General features: G+C 38.5%; 2 protein-coding genes across 3 annotated transcripts in view; both read left to right on the top strand.

Moving 5' to 3' along the window:
* The window catches only part of ITK (IL2 inducible T cell kinase), a 41,165-nt gene extending 34,130 nt beyond the window's left edge, over positions 1–7,035 (top strand). The window contains exons 15-17 of the mRNA XM_058169065.1: positions 1,740–1,858; positions 3,640–3,797; positions 5,459–7,035. Of these exons, the coding sequence (XP_058025048.1) occupies positions 1,740–1,858; positions 3,640–3,797; positions 5,459–5,530 (349 nt within the window). The 3' untranslated portion in view covers positions 5,531–7,035. The remainder of the gene's footprint in view (positions 1–1,739; positions 1,859–3,639; positions 3,798–5,458) is intronic.
* Positions 7,036–8,133: 1,098 nt separating this feature from the next.
* Positions 8,134–24,086, top strand: part of CYFIP2 (cytoplasmic FMR1 interacting protein 2) — a 65,195-nt gene continuing 49,242 nt past the window's right edge. For both annotated transcript variants that reach the window (XM_058172626.1, XM_058172625.1), the window contains exon 1: positions 8,134–8,272. The gene's annotated coding sequence lies outside the window, so the exon portion shown is untranslated. The remainder of the gene's footprint in view (positions 8,273–24,086) is intronic.

Genomic DNA, 24,086 nt, shown 5'->3' with positions numbered 1-24,086 from the left:
ATTTAACTTTATTATATTGGCAAAAGCTTCTAAAGCTCACCCCTGCTCTGTTTCCGCTGCAATTTCTATAACCTACTCCTCCCTTGACAGCCAGTTTAAGAGAACTAAAAGATATCAATGTATTTTTGTATTAGTTTATCATTTGAATTTTCCCACTGTTCACCTCTGCAAAACTGTAACTAGTATGAATGAAGATGTAAGGTTTATTTATTTATTTATTTATTTGTCACAACAATATATATAGGCATCACACAAAAAGATTATATAGATTATAAGATTACATATATATGAGGAAATATACGGAAGTATAAGCATATATATATATATATATATATATGAAGAAGAAAAGAAAAACAATAGGACAGGAACAGTAGGCACGTTTGTGCTCTTATGCACGCCCCTTATGGTCCTCTTAGGAATGGGGTGAGGTCAATAGTAGAAAGTTTTTGGTTAAAGCTTTTGGTATTATGGGAAGAGACCACAGAATCAGGTAATGTGTTCCAAGCACTGATGATCCTGTTACAGAAGTCATATTTTCTGCAATCTAGATTAAAGCGGTTAACATTAAGTTTAAATCTATTGGTTGCTCTTGTATTATTGCAATTAAAGCTGAAGTAGTCTTTAACAGGTCATTACAATAGATGATTCTATGAGTTAAACTTAGGTCTTGTCGAAGGCGACGGAGTTCCAAGTTTTCTAAGCCTAGGATTTCAAGTATGGTGGGATAAGGTATTTTGTTGTTTTCAGGTATTTTGTTATATAATTATAAGGTATTTTGTTATGCAGCCTTTTCCAACCAGGGATTCTTCAGATAGGTTATGACTGCTGTATTGTATAGCAACTCTGCTTGCTCAGTGAGACGTTAAATGTCTATGGATAGCCTCAGTCATCCAGGTCAGGGTTGTCCCAAAGGTGCTTTCAGAAGAGCTGAAGAAGTTTCTTAAATGAGAAGTGAAACATCTTCAAAGAAAAACCAGAAAGTCCAGCTGCCTCTTGAAAAAACACCTTTGGGACAGTGGGACATTATTTCTCAATTCTATCCTGCAATTTCTCTTCCCTTAAAACTTGAAGATCAGATTTTGAAGGTACCCAAAGGACTGTATTAGGAAAGCAAAATTATCTCCTCATAATTATGCTAATAGAAGTTCTGCATGACATGTTATTGGAGTTCACCTAATAAGTGTTCCACTCACAGAAACACCCAACATCCTATCATGCATAGCTTTCTAGGATCATTTCCTACTTTCCAGACACCTTTCTATCACATGCCAGCCAGACATATTCCAATTATATTTTATTGGTCAATTGAAGTCAGTTGAAGTCAGTTTCTTTCTACAGACATTACTGCTTTTCTAAAGAGGAGGATGTGAAAGAATAGCAGTGCTCATAAAATCAATGATAGCATTGGTTGTAGCATAACAACAAGCTGTCTGTTTTATTTCAATAGCTTCCATAGTACTGACAGTTAAAGAGAAGCATGTCTAGAGAATGGTTAGTGTTTGATAACATGGAATGAAAGTCAATCTGTGTAACTTCCAATCTGGGTATATATATTCTTGTTCTATTATTGCTGGTGGATCAGGTATATAAAAAGGTAGAATCTTCTATATCATTATAACTCATGGTTTCAGATTAATAATTCAGTAACATTTCTGAGATTTTAATCTTTTGTTTTTCATGCATGAGCTATACCATTAGAATTATTGTTTAAATACTTTAAACAAATCTCTGTCTTTTAGGTATGTTCTTGATGATCAATATACCAGCTCCATGGGTACTAAATTCCCCATCAGGTGGTCAGCACCAGAGGTTTTTTCCTATAACCGCTATAGCACCAAGTCGGATGTATGGTCATTTGGTAAGAGTCTTGAAGAACAAACATCCCAGTCACATAATTGCTTCAAGTTCTTATGGTTAAAAAACTGTTCATTGTTTATCTTAACAGGACAAGAAATTCGACCATGTTTTTTTCTTAGATGATCTCTAAAAATATTTCAATATCATTTTTAAAGTGTAAAGTATTTAAAGCCATATTTATCTTTAGAATTTTATAAAAAACAGGAGTGTTAAACTCATATTGTCATGGTGGCATCACATATTGGGATTTTCTTCCCCTTTGCTAAACTGGGCATGGACATGGCTAGCACGTGACGCATCCAGCCCATGGACCAGGAATTTGACAGCCCTGACATAGAGCAACAAAAATTTCACAAAACATGAGAACCTTCTATAGTTTATTGTCACTCCACATCACATGAGTTGCGTAAAAGGAGCTTTTATGCTTTGCCCTTCCAAGTCTATTTCATATTTTTATTGTGTTGTTAAATCAGCCAATCAATAATATAATCCAGAAATGAAAATGAACACATATCTATGAATAAACAGCTAAAAAGCAATTAAAATTTTAATTTACTCAGCTAAAAGGGAATCTTGGCTAGAATGTATAAATACAGTTACAATATCTGAATGACAAAAACTTTCATTTGGTTAGAACCTAGTGTGGCTTAGCATGGGGGCAGGATTTGGGGTCTCTTATCATAGTCAGTGGTCAGGTAAGCAGGGATTGTTTTTCCAAAATAGAGCTAAAGAACTTTCTATTGCAATTAAGATTTTTGTTTTTTTTAAAAATTGTCCATGCTGACTGAATAAAAATCAAGTCAACTGTGGTAGGTTTGCAAGGATCCCAAAATAATCAGTTTTGTTATTTTGCTAAAGAAGCCAGTTGCTAAATGAGGACTAGCTGTAGCTTCTGACTGAAAGTGTTGATTTGCTGATGCTTAAAATGTCACTGTATAAGCAATTCATTTCATTCTCCACTGTGTGGTGCTTTCCAATGTTTATGCTTCTTACGTTTTATGCTCCCATTCTAATTCTATCTTTGTAGCTTAATATTTTCTTTTCTTCCATGCAACATCACCAACTAAATATCCTGAGGCTTTAATCTAATCATTAATACCCTGAAAGATCCACAGCTCTTCCTCAATAGTGTGTTGAGTGCCATGTGACCTGAGGAGGACCACCATTCGGCACTATATTGTCTTTCACATTTAACATTGTGCATAAGTAGTTTGATAATTGCCTTTTCCTGCCAGTATGAAATGATGCCGTCTGCTTCTAGCATCTTCCTCTATCACCACTGCTCAATATAGAGGCCTGCTTGCTTTAGCGGGGCAGCTGGGATGATCACCATGCCTTAGAATTATATTCCCTTGACACATTTCTGGCATTCTTCACTCATCTCATCCAGTAATATCTCCCTGCCTGTGCTGCCACCACAATACACAGAACAGCAGGATTAGGGAGGAGGGGGAGTGTAGTAATAGTAAGTGACAGTGAACAAACAACATATGAATATATAGTCAAAAGCAAACTCACAATCTGTTGACAATCTGGAGCCTGCTAATATTATTTCAATAGGATGACTAACCAATATGCAACCTTACATCTTCATTTGGTAGAAAGTTCCTCTAAACTTAATGAAACTTTCTGTAATCATATATAGGAATACATTGTGAATCTCACTGGGGAAAAAATGTCTATTTTAAGCAATGGACCAGAACATTAAATTATTTGAAAAAGATGGAGTGGTGGACATTGTTATGCTATTCTTAATAAATTATGTATCCTGCCTTATTTCAGGAGTATTGATGTGGGAGGTATTCACTGAAGGCAAAACTCCTTATGAGAATCGGACAAATGCTGAGGTGGTAGAAGAAGTCACTGCTGGCTTACGTTTGTATAAACCCAGAATTGCTTCCAATACCATTTATAAACTTATGCAACATTGTTGGAATGAGGTTAGTGCATCCTATTTCATGCAAGAAAGATGTAAGAATGCAGTAATGTATTTTCCATTGAATCACACCCAACTCTTGGTGACTTCATGGACCTGATTGTAGAGGGTTTTTTTGACAACAGTAAAGAAAATGTTTCTCAAAAAAATGGCAGTTTTTGATTGTCTATCTACCTATAGCCTTAATATTTGTTATTATGTTATATTATTATGTAATAATAATAATAATAATAATAATAATAATATGTTGTTTTTGTTGTTGTTGTTGTTGTTGTTGTTGTTGTTATTATTATTATTATTATTATTATTATTATTATTATTATTATTATTATTATTATTATTATTTCTCTAATTGCTTCTCATGAACCCAGGGAATTTAACTCAGATTAACAATTGAAATTGGGTATGAACTGCCATCTATAAAACCAGTTTTCAAAAAGTTTTATACAGCACTACTGGAAAATGTAGGAAAAAATAAATTAACTTGAAGCTTAAAATTATTTTAAACTTCTAAGAAAAACAACTTATGTATCGAGTTTTTAATTAGTCAAATATAATAGAAGTTTTTAAAATCTATAGCATTTTGTCTGGAATTTTTTACTGGATCTTGAAGGAGAGCAAATATAATGTTAAAATGGAGTGGGATTATAACAACAGCATAGGATATCCACCAAGATTCCAGAAGATGCTCTGTCCTTGAAGATTTTCAATGATACCCGACTATAAGGCTTCAACATGTTGCTCACCATAAAAATAAACAAATAAAAACGATTGTCAGTTGTCAAATTACAGTTCCAGGTGGACCTTTGCACAGGCAGTATGTCTCTATTTAAGAACATTAGCTGATATTACCAAGAGTTTTTAAGGATATAACTAAGTTATTATCTGGAAGTTTTATTATTGAAAAAATGTAATTATTGAACTATATGTACTCTTACTTAGGTATAGGGATCACATATAATGTTACTAAGAGCTGTGGTGGCGCAGTGGTTACATGCAGTACTGTAGGTTACTTCTGCTGACAGCAGTTCGGCAGTTCGATTCTCACCAGCTCAAGGTTGACTCAGCCTACCATCCTTCCAAGATCGGTAAAATGAGGACCCAGATTATTGGGGGCAATATGCTGATTCTGTACACGGCTTAGAGAAGGCTGTAAAACCTTGTGAAGCTGTATATAAGTCTAAGTGCTATTGCTATGACTTAGTGTCTAATAAATTACAAGTGATCACTTGTCAAGAGTTTCTATCAATGGGGAAATGCCAAAAAGATGCAAATGTTCATCTTTAATGTGGAATGTGGGATTTTTTTAAAAAAAACATTATTTAGAATGGCTCATTTTATATTTGGATTTTAAATTATCCTTATTTAAAAATAAGGCTAAATATTTTTTTCCTGTAAAGTTGAACCATTCATCTAGTAGCACAATGCTTTGTTATGGATTTTCCTTCTGATTTTTCCTATCAGTTACAAATGGCTTTGCCTCCAGCAGGGGGGAAATTAATACATTTGTTACTGGAGTACACCATTATAGTCTCTTGAATTCATCAATATGGAGTGCTCATCTAAAATGCTATTTTATTATAGACTTTTTTTTTCATTATTGCCATTCTAAGTACACTCACATGCTAGCGCTTAATTCTGTTTCCTTGTTTTTTTCTTCTGCAGAAGCAAAACGACAGACCACCTTTTTCTCACCTGCTCTACAATCTCAATGAAATTTCTGATTCTGATCATTAAGAATTTATGGTTTTGAGAAGATACAAAGATATACATTTTTGTAATCATTGGGCAAATATATTCATTATCCACTTCTTGAAGGAGTAACCCAACTTCCACTGAGATACTAAGAAGACTCTTGGCCTTCTGAAAGAATTGAGAACCAAGAAAGTGGATAATACAAGATACAGAAAAGCAGTCTGATGTGCTGTTCCCATGCCTGTTTCCATTTAATTATGGAATTATGATGATAGAGATGATAATGATAACAATAGCAGTAATAAACTGAAGAGATCTGTTAGAGCGTATCACAGGAAATTATTTAGTGAAACTATGATACAGATCCTCCAAGCTTGCTTAAAGCTGAAAAAAGAATATTCAATTTATTTATAAATGAACAGTTTCAATAGCAGATTGAATGGATTGACTGGAGAGACAGAATGCAACAAAGATAGGAAGGTTAAGAATGTGAATTATTTTTTCCCAGTTTCAACTAATATATCGAGAAAGAGAGAGAGGTGAAGATTATGGAGCAGACATCTTTGATCTTCATTCTAATTTGGCTGCAGTGAAATAAGGCCTTACATCAGATACATTGGATCCCTCATTCACTAATTCCATAGTTATGGACTGTTATGGACTGAGTCTGGAGATATCTGAACTGAAGTACAGCTGAATACATTATCTGAGACAAGTTGAAGCATTTTATTAATTTGAAAATTTTGAAAGCAAAAAGATATTGAGCTTTTTGCCTAGAAAGAAAAGGAGGAAGATTGTAAATAAATGACTAATAGTTCCAACTTTCAATCAACAATTAAAGATTTTACCTGCAAACTATCTTTTTTTCTATGGCTAATCACCATTGTATGATTGGTGTAACTATTTTCATGCAAAAAAAAATGTTGAAAACTCCCACAGATATGTTGTGTTTTCTTCTGAACCCAAATTTAGTTTTCTTAAGCTAAAGTTTGTTATATGCAATCAAAAGTTGCCATGAATATATAAAGGCATTCACTCATTTTTTGTGGAATTGCCTGAGATATAAAGATTGCTTTTATGAAGTTATTCTGAACTAGTCTTAGCAACTTGGTCTGATCTGTTTCTGGCCGCAAATGTAATTCTTTTTTTTTGTCAAAAATGTATTGAATATATATTTAATCAAATAAGCAGAATGTAATTTTGTTTAGTGTAAATCACTTATGGGTCTGACATCTGCCTGAATTCATCTTCCCTGGGTTTGCTACATCTTGCTCTTTTAAGGAGGAGAAAGCTATTGGAGATTGTTGACCATGTAAAACTTTGGTTTCTGAATTAAAATTCCACCACACATACATGGCATACAGTAAAAAGCTGTGAAGGGTGCTTTTCAAGAGTTCAGCTTCAGTTTCTCAGAACACTGAAGAAAGACCCAGAGCTCAAAGAAATATTGACTGTTAGATGGAAAAGTAAATTGTTCCAGAATAAAATATCCTAGATATTTTAGGGATGGTTTAAAATGACTGAATTCTGTTTGAAAGGAATTGCTATTGAAGGATTTTGTAGATAATTGCTGTATGTTTTATATTATGCTTAAACTTTAAAAGTGTAATCCATTTTGAGAATTGTTAAAATATTAAATATGTTTTTAAGCCGGGAAATAAATAATGGTTTTATACATATTTATAAAATGTAACAGTGTAGATGTGCATTATCTGTATAAAGTTTCCTTTAATTCTGTTAGTGAATAATTCTAAAGTAAGAATTTTAAAATAAATGACGTGAAGTCTAAATTATGTATGCAAAGTGCACTGTAAATTAAAATGTTCCTGATTCATCTGTTATGTCACTCATATCCAGTTGCAATTCCAGTCATGTACTCAGAAAATTCTGTGTACAACCTACTGAAGTAGTCCAACTCAACCCAAATGTATGTCTTTGAGGTGTGTTGAAATTCAATTCCCATAAACCCCTTCCAACATGGCAGAAGTTTATGGCAGGTAATGGGAAAGTCTATCTATGGAGGACATCAGATTGGAGAATCACGGTTCTCCCTGTCATAGAGACATTGTAGCTTCAACTTTTTTTCAGAAGGAACTCCAGAATCAATTTCCTTCCAAAATATTTATTGTAACAGCCTATTTATTGTTAGGAAGAGAAGATGTTTAAGGAACGAGGGGAAAAAGAACTTGCATTAATTTTAAAGAGGGCGGTCAGTTCATCTTCCAGCTGTAAAATGCAAGTTTGCTCGGTTCAGGAATGACAAATGCAACTCTGTTCTTTTAGTCTTTTTAAACTGGGGATAGGGAAACTCTTAATATTTTTTATTAGAATTAGATAATGGTGTGTGTGTATGATTTTTTTAAAAAGTATGAATGAATCTTTGTCTGATTAACAGGTGCAAACTGTCATCGGGACAAGAGTGTGGTTTCTTGAGGGGTAAGCAATCGGCGGGCATGCAGGCTATGGAGAGGCAGGTTTCTTTCTCGCGGCGGGTGGGAGTCGTTTTAGAGCAAGAGCTCAGGAAATCTGCACCGGCTACAGCCCGGTCGGCTTCTACTCTGCGTGTGCGAAAGAGAGACACACACACAAATAGATTCAAGCGGCAGCAGCAATAGGGGAGGGGGGAGGAGGCGGTGGCTTTGGCGGCGGAGGTGGAGACTGCCGAGTGGTGGCAGCGGCGGCGGTGGCGTCGACGCTGTAGCATCCCTGCCTCCTTCCTCCGCTGTAGCCAACGTTGAGCCCAGCCGCAGAGGCCGGGTAAAAGCATCTTTCCTCTCCCGCCAGGTAAGCAACGGGACTCCTCGCTGTTTGTATTCCCGGGAACCTCGCGGCTTCTTCTCCTCGCCATGGGCTTGGAGAGCCACCATCGAGCACGAGGCGGGGGGGGGGGGGGTGGCGGCGAGATTGCTGCTCCGGCGGCGGCGGGCGAGCAAGGGAGCGAGCGGGGGTTGCTCTTCGAGTTAATGAAAGACGGCAGACCTGCTGGCCACAGGGCTGGAAGCGGGGGCAAATGCGTGAAGGATGGTGGTAGTGCGGGGGAGGAAGAGACGCTACAGCGAGAGGCAAAGCCGCAGGTGTAGCTTTGAGGAAGCGGGCGCTGGAACCGGGACTCTCCCTCGGCTCCTCCGCCGCCCACCACCCTCCTTCATCCGCCTCTGGCCTCCTCCACCACTCTTCCGATCGCTAGGCTTGGGCGGCCTTGGGTGGGTTGACGGGTGCGAGGGAGGTGGAGACGCTTGCCTCCAAGAGCCGGCGGTGACAGCTGGGCTGCTGCAGGGTGGCTCAGCCCGAGCGGCAGAGGCTGCCCCGATTCAAGGCTTTCTGCAACAGGCTCTTAAGAGACCCCGGCTGGGGATGGTGGTGGTGGAGGAGGAGGAAGGAGGGGGCACCAGCAGGTGCGGCTGTCATTCTGCCGGGAGCGCGGGCCCTGCTAGCCCCCTCGGGAAGAAGGATTTTTACGAGCTATATCCCAGAATGCTTAGAGATACCTATGCTTATGCATCGAGAGGCCTCCTTGTTTATAAGAGCGCATCAAGCAACTGCCATGTGATCAGCCTTTTTTATTGATGTCTTGCAGTTGAAAAAAAAAATGTGATCCGAGGCTAGGTTTTCCACGCCATGACTAATTGGATTTTTTGTTAACACAAAACATACGTCAGACTGAATTAAGGGATGGGGGGGGGTTTAAATTAAACTGCCCGCAATTAGAGAGATAATTGGTACTTTAGTCTTTCTTTCTTTCAAAATAAAAAGGTGTGATGCATAGGAACGAACATCTGGGGAGGGGTGGTGGATAGAGAACGCTCAAAGGAAATGGAATCGCAGCAGGTGTATTTTTCAACTTGAAAAATACAAAAAGATGCTTGGGTGGTTAAATATGAAAAATAAACATAGTTATCTAAGCCATGCTTATTCGAATAGTTTCTCTACCATCTTGTTCTTAATGGAGTCTTTAAAGAACAGGTTAGGCCAATGGGGAGTTTGGGCTAGAATTTCAGAATTGGAATCTGAAATTGGCTACGTCAAATTATTATTTTTATGTGTCGTTTAAATTCTGTCCTTGGGGATATCTTAAATAAGACTATGTAGCATCAAATGTATGAGGCAAACTTCTGTGCTTATAAAGCATGAGTGGGTTGGAAATCAGCTATTTCCTAGTGCCAAACAACAGCTAGATAAGGTTTGCAATGAATTGTACTGTCAATCACAACTGAGATCTCTGAAATAAAAAGGGAACCGGACATATAGAAAGGAATGGCCTAATGTAGTTTCATTCAGCTGTTTTAAAGATAGCCCCTGTGGAACTTAACCCAGATTTTGGAGTTTGCAGGTAAAAACGAGATTACTGTTAGTGAAATAGAAGGGCCCCTGAGCTATCTGTTGCTGTCACTAGGATGACTCAGGGATTTCCCATCACAAAAATCTCAAGTAATGAGATTGACTTAACTACAGGAAATGGAAAGAGAGGCATGCAGAGATCTGATGTTATTCCTAGGCTATTTTGTTAGGAGAAACATTGGACCTTTGTGGATAAAAAATGTTTTTGGCTGGTGTAATACAAGAAATCAGCTGACTTTAATCTGCATTGAACTAAAGCTTCAGCTAATACCAGCTCTTAAAGTAAAATAAATTCTCCAACCCAGTGGCCAAGAAAATAGCTTTACCCAAACAACTGGTGATATTCTTCCAGATTAGCACAATTAAACTTAATTTTCAGTGTGTGCATTTGGGTATGTATTGTATAAGCAACTTTTTCTTCAAACCCATTTTGCTTTCCTGGAATCTGTTATTTGCCCGTGAATGCTTTTCTTTGCCATTTGAGGATCAAACCTATCCATATTTACATGGTACTTACAGGATTCAGGAAGATTTTCTTGTAAATAACTTTCTGTCTCTTTTTGATTTTATTATGTTTTTGCCCTATTTTGGGACCAAGATGACATCCAAGGCTACTTACAATAATAAAAAACAAGCAGTAAGGCTCCAAATACATTTTTATACTATAATGAATTTGGCTTCATCTTTAGAGTTTACACAGTTATCAATGGTTATCAATGGTTATTCGTTGTGAGAAAACATTCATAAAAAGATGGGGTTCATGTTAGGTCAAGAGTTAAAAGTCACTTCTAAATGTTGTAAATCTTCCAGTGTGCCTTTCAGTGGGAATCAGAATTGCATGAAAAATACTACTTTACCATATACGTTTATTACACATATGTTTATTATACACACTCACCCACACGGAACGTTTTGGGGTACAGTCACTTTTTCTCAAGTTGTTTTCACAGGAGGTAAATTCATATGTTGGAAACTTGCCATATGAAGTTTCTAGCTGTATGGAGATCAAAATTATCTTGATAGGACACAGAAAGAGGCCAATAGTAATTTAAGATACAGGGCCTCTGTGGCTCAGACTGGTAAGACAGTCTGTTATTAACAGCTGCCTGCAATTACTGCATGTTCTAGTCCCACTAGGCCCAAGATTGACTCAGCCTTCCATCCTTTATAAGGTAGGTAAAATGAGGACCCAGATTGTTGGGGGCAATAAGTTGACTTTGTATATAAATATACAAATAGGATGAAGACTATTGCTAACATAGTGTAAGCTGCCCTGAGTCTTCGGAGAAGGGCGGGATATAAATGCAAATTTTAAAAAAAGATAATTTTTCATTGAATACACTGTAAGGATTATGCCAGACTGGATTGTTGTTATATATACTTCATTACTGTGCTTGCAGACTATAAAAAGACAGGGCTCTGCCAAAAGATATATTATAGCTAACATTCGATGGAGGAGAAGCATCAGAGAAAGATGAATCATTGATTTGGTTTGAAAATTGTATTAAACTTTGATTGGTTTGCAAATTGTATTAAATTGGTTTAACCTTAGATTTGTTCCCTGCCTTCTTTGGAATGGCTTGAGGAAAAGAGCTTGCTTTTCTGAATCAAACAGACCAGGATTATTTATCACAATCTGATTTTGTTTTGCTTTCCTAAACCATGAACAAGACTAAACAGTCTGCATTCAAAAATATAAACTATTTCATAGTTTTTAAATTTTGTTTTGTTTATGCTGAAAAAGTACAAATAGAGACTTGATAGTGATAATAGAGCTATATTTAAAGGGAGAGGGGAAGAGAAAAAAGGCCTAAGTATTATAATATAATAAATGTTCCTTTTGCCTCTTTGAGAAAAGACGACTAATGGAAACATTTGATAAAAGCCAAATATTTTTCTGGAAAATAATTATAATTTCCTTAATAAATAATTAAGGAAATAGGAATAGAGTTTTTGGACTGAGAGGTATGGGACCCAAGGAGTGGCATTATGTGATTTAAGTGATAAAGAAATGATAAATGCATTTATTTAGTAGAAGTACACAATTCAAATTTAACATACTCAGTTCCACTTTAAAGGTGGGTGACAAAGCCACAATAATCATCTATTCAGTAATAGTTAATTGAATAAGAATGAAAGCCACACAGCCTCCAGAGTTTATGAAAAGTTAAATTTTAAATGGATTTGGTATGCTCAATTTAGAACAATAAAGTAAAAAAAAGACTATAAGTATAGTAAGTTCTAATCTGAAACAAGTATGCACAAAATTACAGTCAAAGGAAGGAAATTGCATGTAAACTCTCCTGAGTTTGTTTGGGGAAGGAATATGATTCTTTCAAGTAGATCAAGGGACAACAACTTCTCTAGACCTCTAGGCCATATCAAACAATAAAGCACAGGCATGCATAGTTAAAAAAATTTTTAAAAGGAAGTCCGTGGGGCAGTTTTGAATGTACCAAATCCTTCCTGTTAGGCTCATCAATACCACACAGGTATGAAAAGGGATTGATTTTGATCACGCTGCTGCAATTGTTGTCTTATCTCTGCCTCCCATCCATTGGCTGCTGACACCCCAGAAACTTATGAATTGGCATTCTTCCATGAGATCATGCAAGATTGGGAAGTCTTAGCTACAGAAGGGAGAGCACAAGAGATCAGGTTGCTATCTTAGAATAGCTGATTACCTCTTCCATTTATATATTAACTTGGAATATTTAAGCAACTGAGAAATTAATTGTAAAAATTGAATTTGATGAAGTCTCTTTCTCTTAATTACATGGACCTTTAACAAAATTCCAAGTAACACCCATACTTGGTTTGTTAGGCTTTATTTTAGCAAATCAGACATCATAAGGGAAAGAACAAATTCCAAAGATAAAATTGAGTTTGTAGGGACTGAGAAAGTTAGAATAGTTTCAAGAGTATTTAACCATCATACCTCTTGAAAAAAAAAATTTCATTTGCTAGATTAGATTCAAGACTAGTTCCTGTTTTAAACACATTTCTATGCTGCTTATCTGGGAATAAACCTATGTGACACACTGTGATTTTTTTTAAGTGAACATATTTAAGATAACCTACATGTTCAGTTTAAATTCCTGTAGTGCCTTTCTCCTTTTCTAATTAATTGCATCTCGTATTTCTATATTATTATTATTCAAATCAGTAGAAAATTGATTTTATGATCTCTTCTGACATTTTATGATATCATAATTGTGGATTGTTTGGTTAATACATAGTAGTTCCCTTTTCCTTATGTTTCCCATATTTTGTTTCCCCATTCTTTGCCCTCCTGTATAATAAAAAGGGTAGTAACAACAAAAGATAGAGTGGAAACAATTTTTATCAAAATAAAACTGCCTAGATGATGGTAGTGCTTATATATGAAAGATGTTTGGATTGGGGAAGATTGTTCTCTAGATCAGAAAAATTAATTTGTCTGTATGACTTTTGGAAAAAGTTTTGAGGTTTCCATGGTTACATCCCTGTCCTCAGCTAGCCACACCTTTGTGAAGCAAGTCCTATCCATGTTACTTTTCCAGCGTATTGTGGATGAATGAAATATTTTTGCATACTAATGAGGCATTCAGCTAAAGCTGTCTGAGACCATTGTGCCTAGTCATCCCTTAGTTTATTACTCTGAACTGAGGGATGATGTTGAAGACTAGGACCTGTATTAAAATTGCTGATATTCCCTCTTCTGGAATGATTCACCGAAGCCTCCTGTCATAGCTCCCATGGATCATGGCAATGTGAATATGTCCCCTGCCTCAATATTAGCTTCTTGAGATTCCCATACTCTCATACTACTCTTCCATCATTCTGTTTGGAGCAATCCCTTAAAATGTCCAGCATATCCAGTAACCCTCTCCTATTTTATTCATTAAATAACCATCCTATTAAACTTTCATCACACCATGCCATTTGTCCTTCCTGCTCATTCAGGCAGTTGCTCTGCTCCTATGACCAATCTAAGGCCGTGATGGTGAACCTATGGCACATGCGCCAGAGGTGACACGCAGAGCCCTCTCTGTGGGCATGTGTCGCTGTGCTTTGAGACATTGGCCTAACTTGGCTGTGGCCAACGCCAACCTCGCTAACATAAGGGCTGGCGGGGTGGGAATGGGAACCAGGAGGAAAGTATGATAAAAGGGGGAAATGCCCGTAGCTGAGGAGCAAGTTGTCGTGTCCCACTCCTCCTCTGACGGCCGGGTCGGGGAAGTCCGTATCAAGCGTGCCTCTGCAGCTCTGCCAAAGTCCTATCAGAGTCCTCAGGGCAGGCAGGAATCCAAGGTGTGACTTCAGCAATCCAGATTAGACTTTGCCTGACTCAGAGAATGCCAGAAAGCAGATCCTTTATATAGGCCATGGGGTGTGGCTCCATGACTCAGCACTTATCCAGGCCTGCCCCTCCCTTCCTTTTGCTGACGTCGCCTCTCCATTCTTCGGATCTCTCCAGCCTCCAGCTGTTGGTAATATTAGCTCATGACTGGCTTCACATTCTTCAGGCTCACATGCTGTGGGGGAGGGGTTTAGTTGCTCTGTTTGTCTGGGCATTGTGCCAGGACTGGGGGCTGGAGGCACGTCAGGCCATTCGTCTTGCTCGGCCTGTCCGGGCATGGTGCCAGGTCTGGGAGCTGGAGGCATGCCAGGACATTCTTCAGCACTATCAGCGTCTGGCAGGAGATAAGAGGGGCCCGGCTGCGGCGGGGGGAGCGAGCGAGGCACAACACAAGTACAAACTGTAGTGGCTTCCTCCTCCTCCTCCAGCAATCCCCTGGCTGGCTGTTAAGGGGCCGGGAGGGCGTGCACAAGCAGGGAGCTCAGCCAAAGTGCAGAGAAGGCACACGGGGTAGGTGGGTTGACAGCTGATGGGCGAATGTCTTTGGCGAGGGCACTTTGGCTTTTTCAAAGTGTGACCCCTGGGATGGGCATGCAAGGTTCGGCACGGCCAGGCCCCTTTTCCTGCTGCCATGAGCTTCTTTACTCCACCAGCTGAGCAGTGCCACTGGCGGCATTGAAGTGTAAAGGGACTGGCCCCGCAGTGCTTCCTCACTCAGTTGAAGGTTTCATTCAGCCTTCAAACAGTAAGGCTGGCCATGGAATCAAAACTGGCCAGGTGCAGGAACCAAGGCTGTCCATGGCCCTGGTACGCTGCTTGCTTGCATGTGCCAGCCTTACTGTTTGAATGCTGAATAAAGCCTTCAGTTGAGCAAGAAATTGCAGAGCAAGGCCCTTCACACTCACATTCAGCCTGCCAGAGTTCACTGCACCAGGGCAGGAATGAGACCCTGTCCAGTGGAGTCCACTGCCACCTGGGCAAGGAGGACAACAATGAAGGCGAGGAGAAGAATGGTGAGGTTTTGTGCCAGTCGGCAGGGAGCAGGTCAGGTGGGGCTGGCTGGCTGGTTGGGGAGGGGGCAACCATTAGGTGGCTGCCACCGCCAGCAGCTTGATGCCCCGACTGAAGCTGGAATTCGCCACACTGGGAGAGAAATGAGGGGCCCTGCTGTCCCGCAGGGCCTGCCACTGCTTGAATGGGGAGGACAAGGAGAAAAATGGTTGCTCAATTGGCTCTTTCTACCATCGCCATTGACAGCAGCTTGATTGCCCTGACTAAAGCAGGGATCGCATGCTCTCTCTCTCTCTCATACACACACACATGCACACACGCACAGATACACATACACACGGTTTGGAAAGCCTCCCTCCTCTCTTTCTGTCTCACTGCAGCGGCAGTTGCAGTGCTTCCGTGCCTGGCTGGCAGGGCACTCAGGTAAGGCAGTGCTGGCACTGGGGGGCAGCTTCGCACCCCTCGCCTTGCTTTGTACTCAACCCCTCCCTCCCACCTCACTACTCAGGTGTTGCCCACACCATTGCCAACAGTTTGGGTGGCCTGGATGAAGCACGGATCGCTCTCTCTCCCATATACACACCACACATACACAATTGGATTACTCTCTTGCTCCATCTCTCTCTCTCTTTGTCTTGCCCCATTTGCATGCAAGTGTGCTCTGTGGTTAAGTAGAAAGTAATTGGGGGCAGTGGTGAAATCCAAATTTTTATTACTACCGGTTCTGTATCAGGATCCTGTATCCTGGACTAACAGATGACCTGAGTGCTGCATATGTTGCTCTCAAACTTACAAAGTATGAGCCAATGTTAGAAAAATTATCAGTGTGCATACAAAAGCAAAAGTCACATTAATCAAAAGCATGCCAAATGCAAACTTTTACCTTTCAATAAAAAGTTGTTTGATTCATTGAAAGCTCTGGTTTTTTTGGGGGGGCGGGTTCAGAGAAAAGACGTTAACTACATATGAGTTGTTTTTTTCTAAACTAAAACCTCATTATTCAGATTAAATTGCCATGTTGGCACTTCATGATAAATAAGTGGGTTTTGGGTTGCAGTTTGGGCACTCGGTCTCTAAAAGGTTTGCCATCACTGGTCTAAGTATGTCCTGGCCATTGTTGACTCTCCCCATCAATAAACCAACAAGGAACTTCCCTTGACAGTGAGTATATTCTCATCTGTCTACCACCTAAGTAACCTCCCTAGACTACAGAAGTGCACCTGGTACACCTTCCCAGTGCTCTTTCAAATCCTGGTCCCTCTACCTCTGACAGCTTTCTACTGATGCCACTGCTCATCAGACCTTCCTGGTGACTTGAACAGCAAGTACACCTCCAGCAATTTGCCAGGTCTGTTGTGGTTGCTTTTGGCCTAGTGCTCATTCAATCTTCTACCATCTCACCAAGTCTACTCTCTCATTGTTGGAATTCTTCCAACCAGCTCTCCAATGACAGATGCCATGAAACAAACCAAAGATCCCACTATACACTATTCTTGTTCATCTTTCTTGCTGATTGCCAGCCACAGACCGCATTTTTTTTCCCAAAAATCCGTTGCTTCCTTATGCTGCCAGGTGTGAGGCAACTGTTATTCAGTCTTTCAACTTAACTTCCTCTGTCACTTCATGATTTTCATCCCACTGTATTTTCTACATGCATCTTTTCAACTTAGCTATATTACCTATCTGCTCAATTTAATGAGTAGACATGTAAACTATAAATGAATAAACATATAAATATACACTTTTCTATTAGTCTGGCTACTGTATACATGTGATGAAGTGAAAATTTTGAGTATAATTGAAAAATCTAATAAAAATTAAATTTAGAAAAGAAAAGAGAGAGGAGTAAACAATGAAATTCCAACAGTCTTAATCTGTAGTTCATTCAAATATTGTCATAGGACTGTGATGGCGAACCTATGGCACATGTGCCACAGGTGGCATGTATAGCCATATCAGTGGGCACGCAAGCTCAGCTCCGGTGCACATGCACACACTGGCCAGCTGATTTTCGGGCCTTCTGGGCCCACCAGAAGTAGGGAAACAGCCTCCAGAGGGCCTGGGTGTTGATGGGGAAGGCCCGTTTCTCTCTCTTACTGGCTCCAGAGCCTCTCTGGGAGTCTGGGGGGGTGGAAAACTGCCTTTCCCACCCCTCCCCAGGCCTTTCTGAGGCGAGAAACGGCCCGTTTACCAACTTCTGGTTGGACAGGAAGTGATGTTTTTTGCTGTCCCCAGCCCCCAGAGCCTCTCTAGGAGTCTCTAGAGGCTGGGGACAGCAAAAAACCTCACTTCCTGTTCAACCGGAAGTTGGTAAATGGGCCATTTCTGGCCTCCGGAGGGCCTCCAGGGAAATAAGGAAGGCCATTTTCCACCTATTCCAGACTCATAGAGAAGCTCTGGAGACAGATAAGAGAGAAAAACGGGCCTACCAGGCCATCGCGTGTCAGGGGGAAGAGTCACATGTGCATGCACAGGGATGGGGCACATAGAATTATGGGTACAGTCACGCATGCGCGTGCCCCCCCAGCACGCGATGGTATAAAGGTTAGCCATCACTGTCATAGGATTTGATTTATCTTCATTTCTTCATGAAATCATTTATTTCATTGCACAGAGTTCTTCAAAGCTTTCACAAGACTTTTTTGTAAATCTAGTTGCAAAAAATATCCAGTTTGCTCTCTCAGTTTATCATTTTATTTCCTTTCTAAATTTTAACCAGGTTGTTGTTGTTTTTTACATCAAATGAAACATCCTTTTCTAACTATTGTCTTAGCCTGTCACGTGCAAATCCACTTTCAATCCATCTCTGTCTTGTCAAGTAAAATTTGTTCTACATATGATATTTTTTCTGTAACATCTTTTGGACATAGTCTAATCATGGAAGCATGATATCATTACTGACATTATTATTGTCAGTAATTTTCTGATTTTCTGATTCCATTCTTCAAAAGTCATAACCATCTTACGGTTATCATGAAATTCCGTATTTATGTTATGTCTTGTGAAAACCAAAATAAAATCTATTTCCTGTGAAAATGTGTTTATAATTAATTCAAAAATCGTACCGTAAAAGATTCCAATTTTATTTGGACTCTTGGTATATAAGTTTCTAAGATCAAAATTGTATTTACTTTTTGCTGTTTATTTCATATTTATAAGCTTATAATTAAAGTATTCTTTCATACAGGATTATAAGCAGATTTATCGGATGTTTTCAAACTTATCATTTGAAGATTTCTAATAGCTTAGAAGTAGTTAATGAGCAATTTCCAAGAGTGATTTGCAAAGTGCAGTTTGCAAACTTAGTGTCCTTTAAAAGTTTCCACTGTGATTGTGAGCAAGATGGCAAATCCCATTGTCTCTCTGTGCTCAAACCTGCAGAAAACCAATGTCCTACAGACTCCTGAGGAACAGCTATCCAGAGCACATGTGGATAATCTTACATCTTTATTCAGAGATATTCCTATGATCTACCTACTCACCAGTTACTCCTTCTCTGCCATGGTCATTGGCTGTCCTTTTCCAGAGCTGTCTTCAATTTCCCATATTTCCCCTGGAAGTCCCCACAAAAGCTTATAGATTTTAATAACATTTGTTAGTTAGAAAAGGTGCTACCAGACTCTTTCTGATTTTTATGTCCCTTGTTTTAGTGCTGCAATTAACAAAAATGTATAAATAAATTCAAATAATCTGAAGAAATCTGAATCAATATCAGATTCAGCATTTGAATGACAGCACAATCAAATTATGTGTTCCACGCAATTGAGTACTTCCAACCAAAATCAATGAATGTGCAAGCATGCAATTTTTCCAGATTCGTAAAGTTCTTTCATGTCATCAAACCAATTCAAGATATTTTTTCCACTGGAGTTGCTGCTGCCTTAGATTGATACCAGAAGCACATGAAAGAGCTACTTTTCTGTGCATCTCCGGAAAGTAATAACTCTACATTTCGGAAAGAAAGAACCCCAAACTAATTAACTAGCCTTTCTGTGTTCATAAAGTAGTAAATTCATTCCAGAGGTTCAAACATATTACTGATTTCATTTGTTTTGTAGTGGCTGGAAATACTTATATACTTATCTCTATGAAAAGAGGGGAGGTGAATTTCCATGGATTTGTTTTGTAACGGAGCCATAAATCACTCCAGATTGTATAGTGATAGTGCTTTTCTGTGTTTTTGTATTTCCTGTACAAAAAGTAAAACAGCCTATTTTTCAAAAGTCCCTCTTTCAAGTTCATTGGTAATGAATAATCTACATCTAGCATCCAGCTGTTACATCTTGAGAATCTGGAGTTGCAATTGCTGTCTCTTGAGCATGACGATGCAGGAAGTGTTGCACTTATACATGAACCACAGACCTAACAGCTTATTTGCCTTTCCGCAACACCCCTTCCCCCACCATCCTGTTTTGTTCACTTCTGAGCTCTCACTTCAATCAACCCTGCCTGGTTTAGGCCTAGGAGGAGGCACAGATGGTTTCTGTTGGCTAATATTTCATGTTGACCTTTGATCAATGACCCCATGAACTCATTGCTATAGCTTTGCAAAAGGGCAACTTTCTTTGGCTTGGATTGCTTGTGATAATGATTCTAACATTAACTGGCAGATGTTCTTCATTCACATGAGAAAGCTGGGTAGATCTTCTGCTACAGCAACCCATTTGCTTTTTTAGAACTCAAGAATTGGGAACACAAAGGTGAAATTACCAGTGTAACCAGTAGAAATTGTTGTGAATTAAGATTCATGATTTGTTTCTTTATTAGAGTTGTTGGATTGCCAAGCGTGAGTGTGTCTCATGTCTCTGTCCCTTTAATACAGCTTCTTTTGTGGGAATAACATAGTAGGGAAACTTCCCCTGATACAGAAGATAAGCTTGTAAAGTCCCACCAATAAATTTTTGTATGTCTTTAAAATTGTTAAATTATAAAGATGCTAATAAAGAAGAGAAGCTTCATTTTTGTGAATCCCCATAGAATCTATGAAGATTTTTTGTGCAGTTTGAAAGAGAAAGATTCCTTTCCAACTCCTGTTTTAGCAATGCTTTTGTAAACAATAATATTTGAGGACAATATTTTACAAGTAACACATATGAAAAGGATCAGGTGTCACTATTCAACTTTTTTATATATATATCCATCTATCCTTTGGAAACACCTCTCTAAGTTTCCATATCTTCCATGTATTGTGGAGATGTATGGGTGTAGATAATTCCATTCTGTTTAATTTTTCTTTTGACGAAACAGATCTTCTGTACCTGTTAAGCTCTTTGAACTGCTTACTATAATCTCTAAAGTGCAGTTCAATAGTAGTGCTTGTACATTGCCTCACACACCAGTTGAAAGAGATTGCTTTTCTGTGAAATTAGTTTCCAAATTTATTTGCACATCTGCAAGTAGAACCCAGTGGTGGTATTCAGCTGGTTCTATTCGGTTCGGACAAACCAGGCAGCTGCGGGAGGCTGCCCATCCGCCCGGATGTCATCACGTCCCGTTTTTGACACTCTGCACATGCACAGAAGGTCCTGCGCATGCGCAGGGGTGTTGCGCGAGAGCGAAGTGGGCGTGCTCACATTTGTGATCTGGTAGCGAAGGTAAGTCAATACTACCCCTGGTACAAGCCCTCCAAACTTACACTGTTATACAAGAGATAAGATTGTTGTGAAAAAAACAAATGCCTCTGAGGCAATACTATTATAATGTCAATAATTCTTCAAGGTAATTGACATCTTATACTTAGGGTTGCTACCTTGGCAGTGAAATTCAACATTTTAGATTCTATCAATGTGCAGGAGCAATCAGATTTAAGTTGTTTCAGACAAAATAGGAGGGCCTCGTGTCATTTTCCTAAAACTCTCTTACTCTATGCTATTTTCTTCATGAAGCCTAGGGGAACAGCTGCTTTGCTCTGATGGCTGTTTATCACACTTGTCATAGAAACCTTTGGAGAATTACCTCATCTGATTCTTGAGTCCATCTGTCCTCTTTTCTGGAAAAGGGCTTCTGAGAAACCATCCAATTTCCAAGTGCCACTAACCACTGATAGATGCTGAAGAATAGATGCATCTTGATATGCAATTGTGATCGGTTATATATGCACACTTTATAGTCCCTTGCTTATCATTAATGTTTTTGCATAGATTTTACATACTGTTAACAAGATTTCATGGTGTGAAATTGCTCTTAAAAACAACAATATGTTATCTGATTAAATATAAAAAGCTCTGCAGAAGCATGAAAATCTTCTCATACTATTATGAAAACATTATAAGATCTTCAAGGCAATATGGGCTTAATTTAAAAGACAATAATGCCCCTATTGCCTGAATTTTTTGAGTAATTGATACCTACTTGTTTGCTTTGCAGAGTTTCTACCTATTGCTTCAAGGTTGAGATTTGGAGATTATTACTCTACAAAGTTTATGCTTATTTATTTTTCTGATGTGAATTTTGAAATAGTCAAAAGTGGTGAGAATGATATGAAAGTCCACCTTGCAGTGGAAAAATGTTTTACTAATGTTATTTGTAAATCAATTCCTTCCAATACAAAATGTGTAAACAATATCAGTAGTCCTTGCTTAGTGATCAAAATTGCAACCAACATCTCTTTTAAGTGAAGCAGTCATAAGTGGGAAATCATGTTACTGTAATTGTACTTTCCATTTTCTCACTTCCCTACCCTTTGAAATGCTCACCCTGGTACTAGGATGTTGGTTTGAAACTGACAAAACTAATAAAATTCACACCTTTCACTTTTGTTTGCCTCCTAACCACTTCTTTTCCCTTCGGAATGTCCACCTGGTGATGGGATAATTAGAAGAAGGAAATTAATGATTGTATTTACATTCATTGGAGAGGAAAAGATTACAAGAGAGTAAGTAGGCACCGTGGGGAATACACATGAAAAGTAATGCAGCGACACCAGCCATCGCAAGCATACTATGCAAACAGCTAGATGTATTTCATATTGCATGTTTACTTATTCTCTTGTAATCCCTTCCTCTTAAATCTCTCTCCTCTGCATGAGGGAGAGAGAAAAAAACCAAATCAGTCACAGGAGAGAAATCATTTGATATATATCTTTGGATTGGCACACTTTTATTAGTAGTTTAGCTTATACCCTCTCTCTTCATTGGCTGACCACTTTCTGTTCCAATGACGGGTTATAAAAACATGGTTACTAAGTGAACACATGACTCAGAATGCTGAGAAGACCAGTAGTTATTGCCATCTTGTGCAGATAAGTTCTCTCCTACAGTCATGTGCTCTTTTCCCCTCCTTTTTGCCCATGTTGCAAGGTGGAGAAATTGCTTAAACAAGCTATCTCTTCCTGAGCTGCTTTTATCTGCAGCATAGCACTTCCCTAAGTGCTAAGGGTAAGTTAATAATATCAGCTATATGGCCTTAATTAGTTGATTAGAATCCTGGGCTCCCTTTCTTTGCTTCTTGAAACTGACCACCTTTTAATCAGTTTCACACAGAAGTCCCAAAAGTGCTTTATCAAGAGGCAACTGGACTTACTGGTTTTTCTTTGAAAATATTTCATTTCTCATTCTTCCGCTCTGACTGGATGGTGCGGAATGGAAGGATTTGTACTCCTTGCAGACAGGTAGTCATTTGCATTCTTTTAGAGAGTCATTGAGGCCACCTGGAGGTTTATCTGTGTCATCAGGGTCACCTGAATAGTGCAAATGGATGTAACACTTTATTTTTATTTTATTTATTTGTCAGACACAACAATATAAGTATAAGCATGAAATAACCATACAAATTGGATACAGGAACGGTAGGCACGCTGGTGCTCTTATGCACGCCCCTTACAGACCTCTTAGGAATGGGGTGAGGTCAACAGTAGATAGTCTTTGGTTAAAGCTTTGGGGATTTTGGGAAGAGACCACGGAGTCAGGTAGTGCATTCCAGGCATTAACAACTCTGTTACTGAAGTCATATTTTCTACAATCAAGATTGGAGCGGTTCACTTTAAGTTTAAATCTATTGTGTGCTTGTGTATTGTTGTGCTTGAAGCTGAAGTCATGTTCAACAGGAAGGACATTGTAGCAGATAATTTTATGAGTTAAACTCAGGTCATGTTGAAGGCGGCGGAGTTCTAAATTCAGTTTCACATCTATTTATCGAATAATTTTCCCTTAATTTTTTTGTCCATTTTTCTATCTGTATTTTTTCAAACCAACTTAACCCTAATTTTTCAATAATTTCTTTATTCCTCCTTTCATTTTCCATAACTTTTATCCAATCTCTAATAATTTCTATATTTTCCTCTTTTATCACTTCATTACCTTTTATATTATTTTTAATCGGCCAATTTCCAATTGTCTCCCCCAAAAAGATTATATCCGGAATTAAAATTTTAACAAATTTATTCCACATTTTACTTAATCCCTTTAACCAATAACTTCTAATTACACATTTTGAGTTTGCTTTATCTAAAAACCACCTTGATCCAAATTTCTCTATATCCCTTAACTCTAAGTCTCTCCAATAGTTATCTTCACCTTTAAATATTTTTACCACTATCCGGATACCATACGCACAGTAATAATTAAATAATTTGGGGATTCCTAATCCACCTTCCTTTTGATTTTGATACCACATTTTCTTCACTAATCTAGGTCTTTTGCCACCATTACAAAATTTATCCAATTTTTTCTGATATCCTTCAATATCTTTCTCTGTCAAATTTAGCGGTAGCATCTCGAATAAAAAGTTGAACTTGGGCAGCAACATCATCTTACACATTGCAATTCTACCAAACCAAGACAACTTTAACATTTTATATTTGTCTATCTTCTTCTCAATTTCATTAATCACCACATCATAATTAAGTTTTTTCAATTCTTTAACCTTGAGTGAAAGCACTATACCCAAATATTTCAATGTATTTTAATC

This window comes from Ahaetulla prasina, chromosome 2 (genome assembly GCF_028640845.1).
Source record: "Ahaetulla prasina isolate Xishuangbanna chromosome 2, ASM2864084v1, whole genome shotgun sequence".
Classification (NCBI taxonomy): Eukaryota; Metazoa; Chordata; class Lepidosauria; order Squamata; family Colubridae; genus Ahaetulla; species Ahaetulla prasina.
Note: the sequence above shows the minus strand (reverse complement) of the source record. Positions and strands in the feature narration are given on the sequence as shown.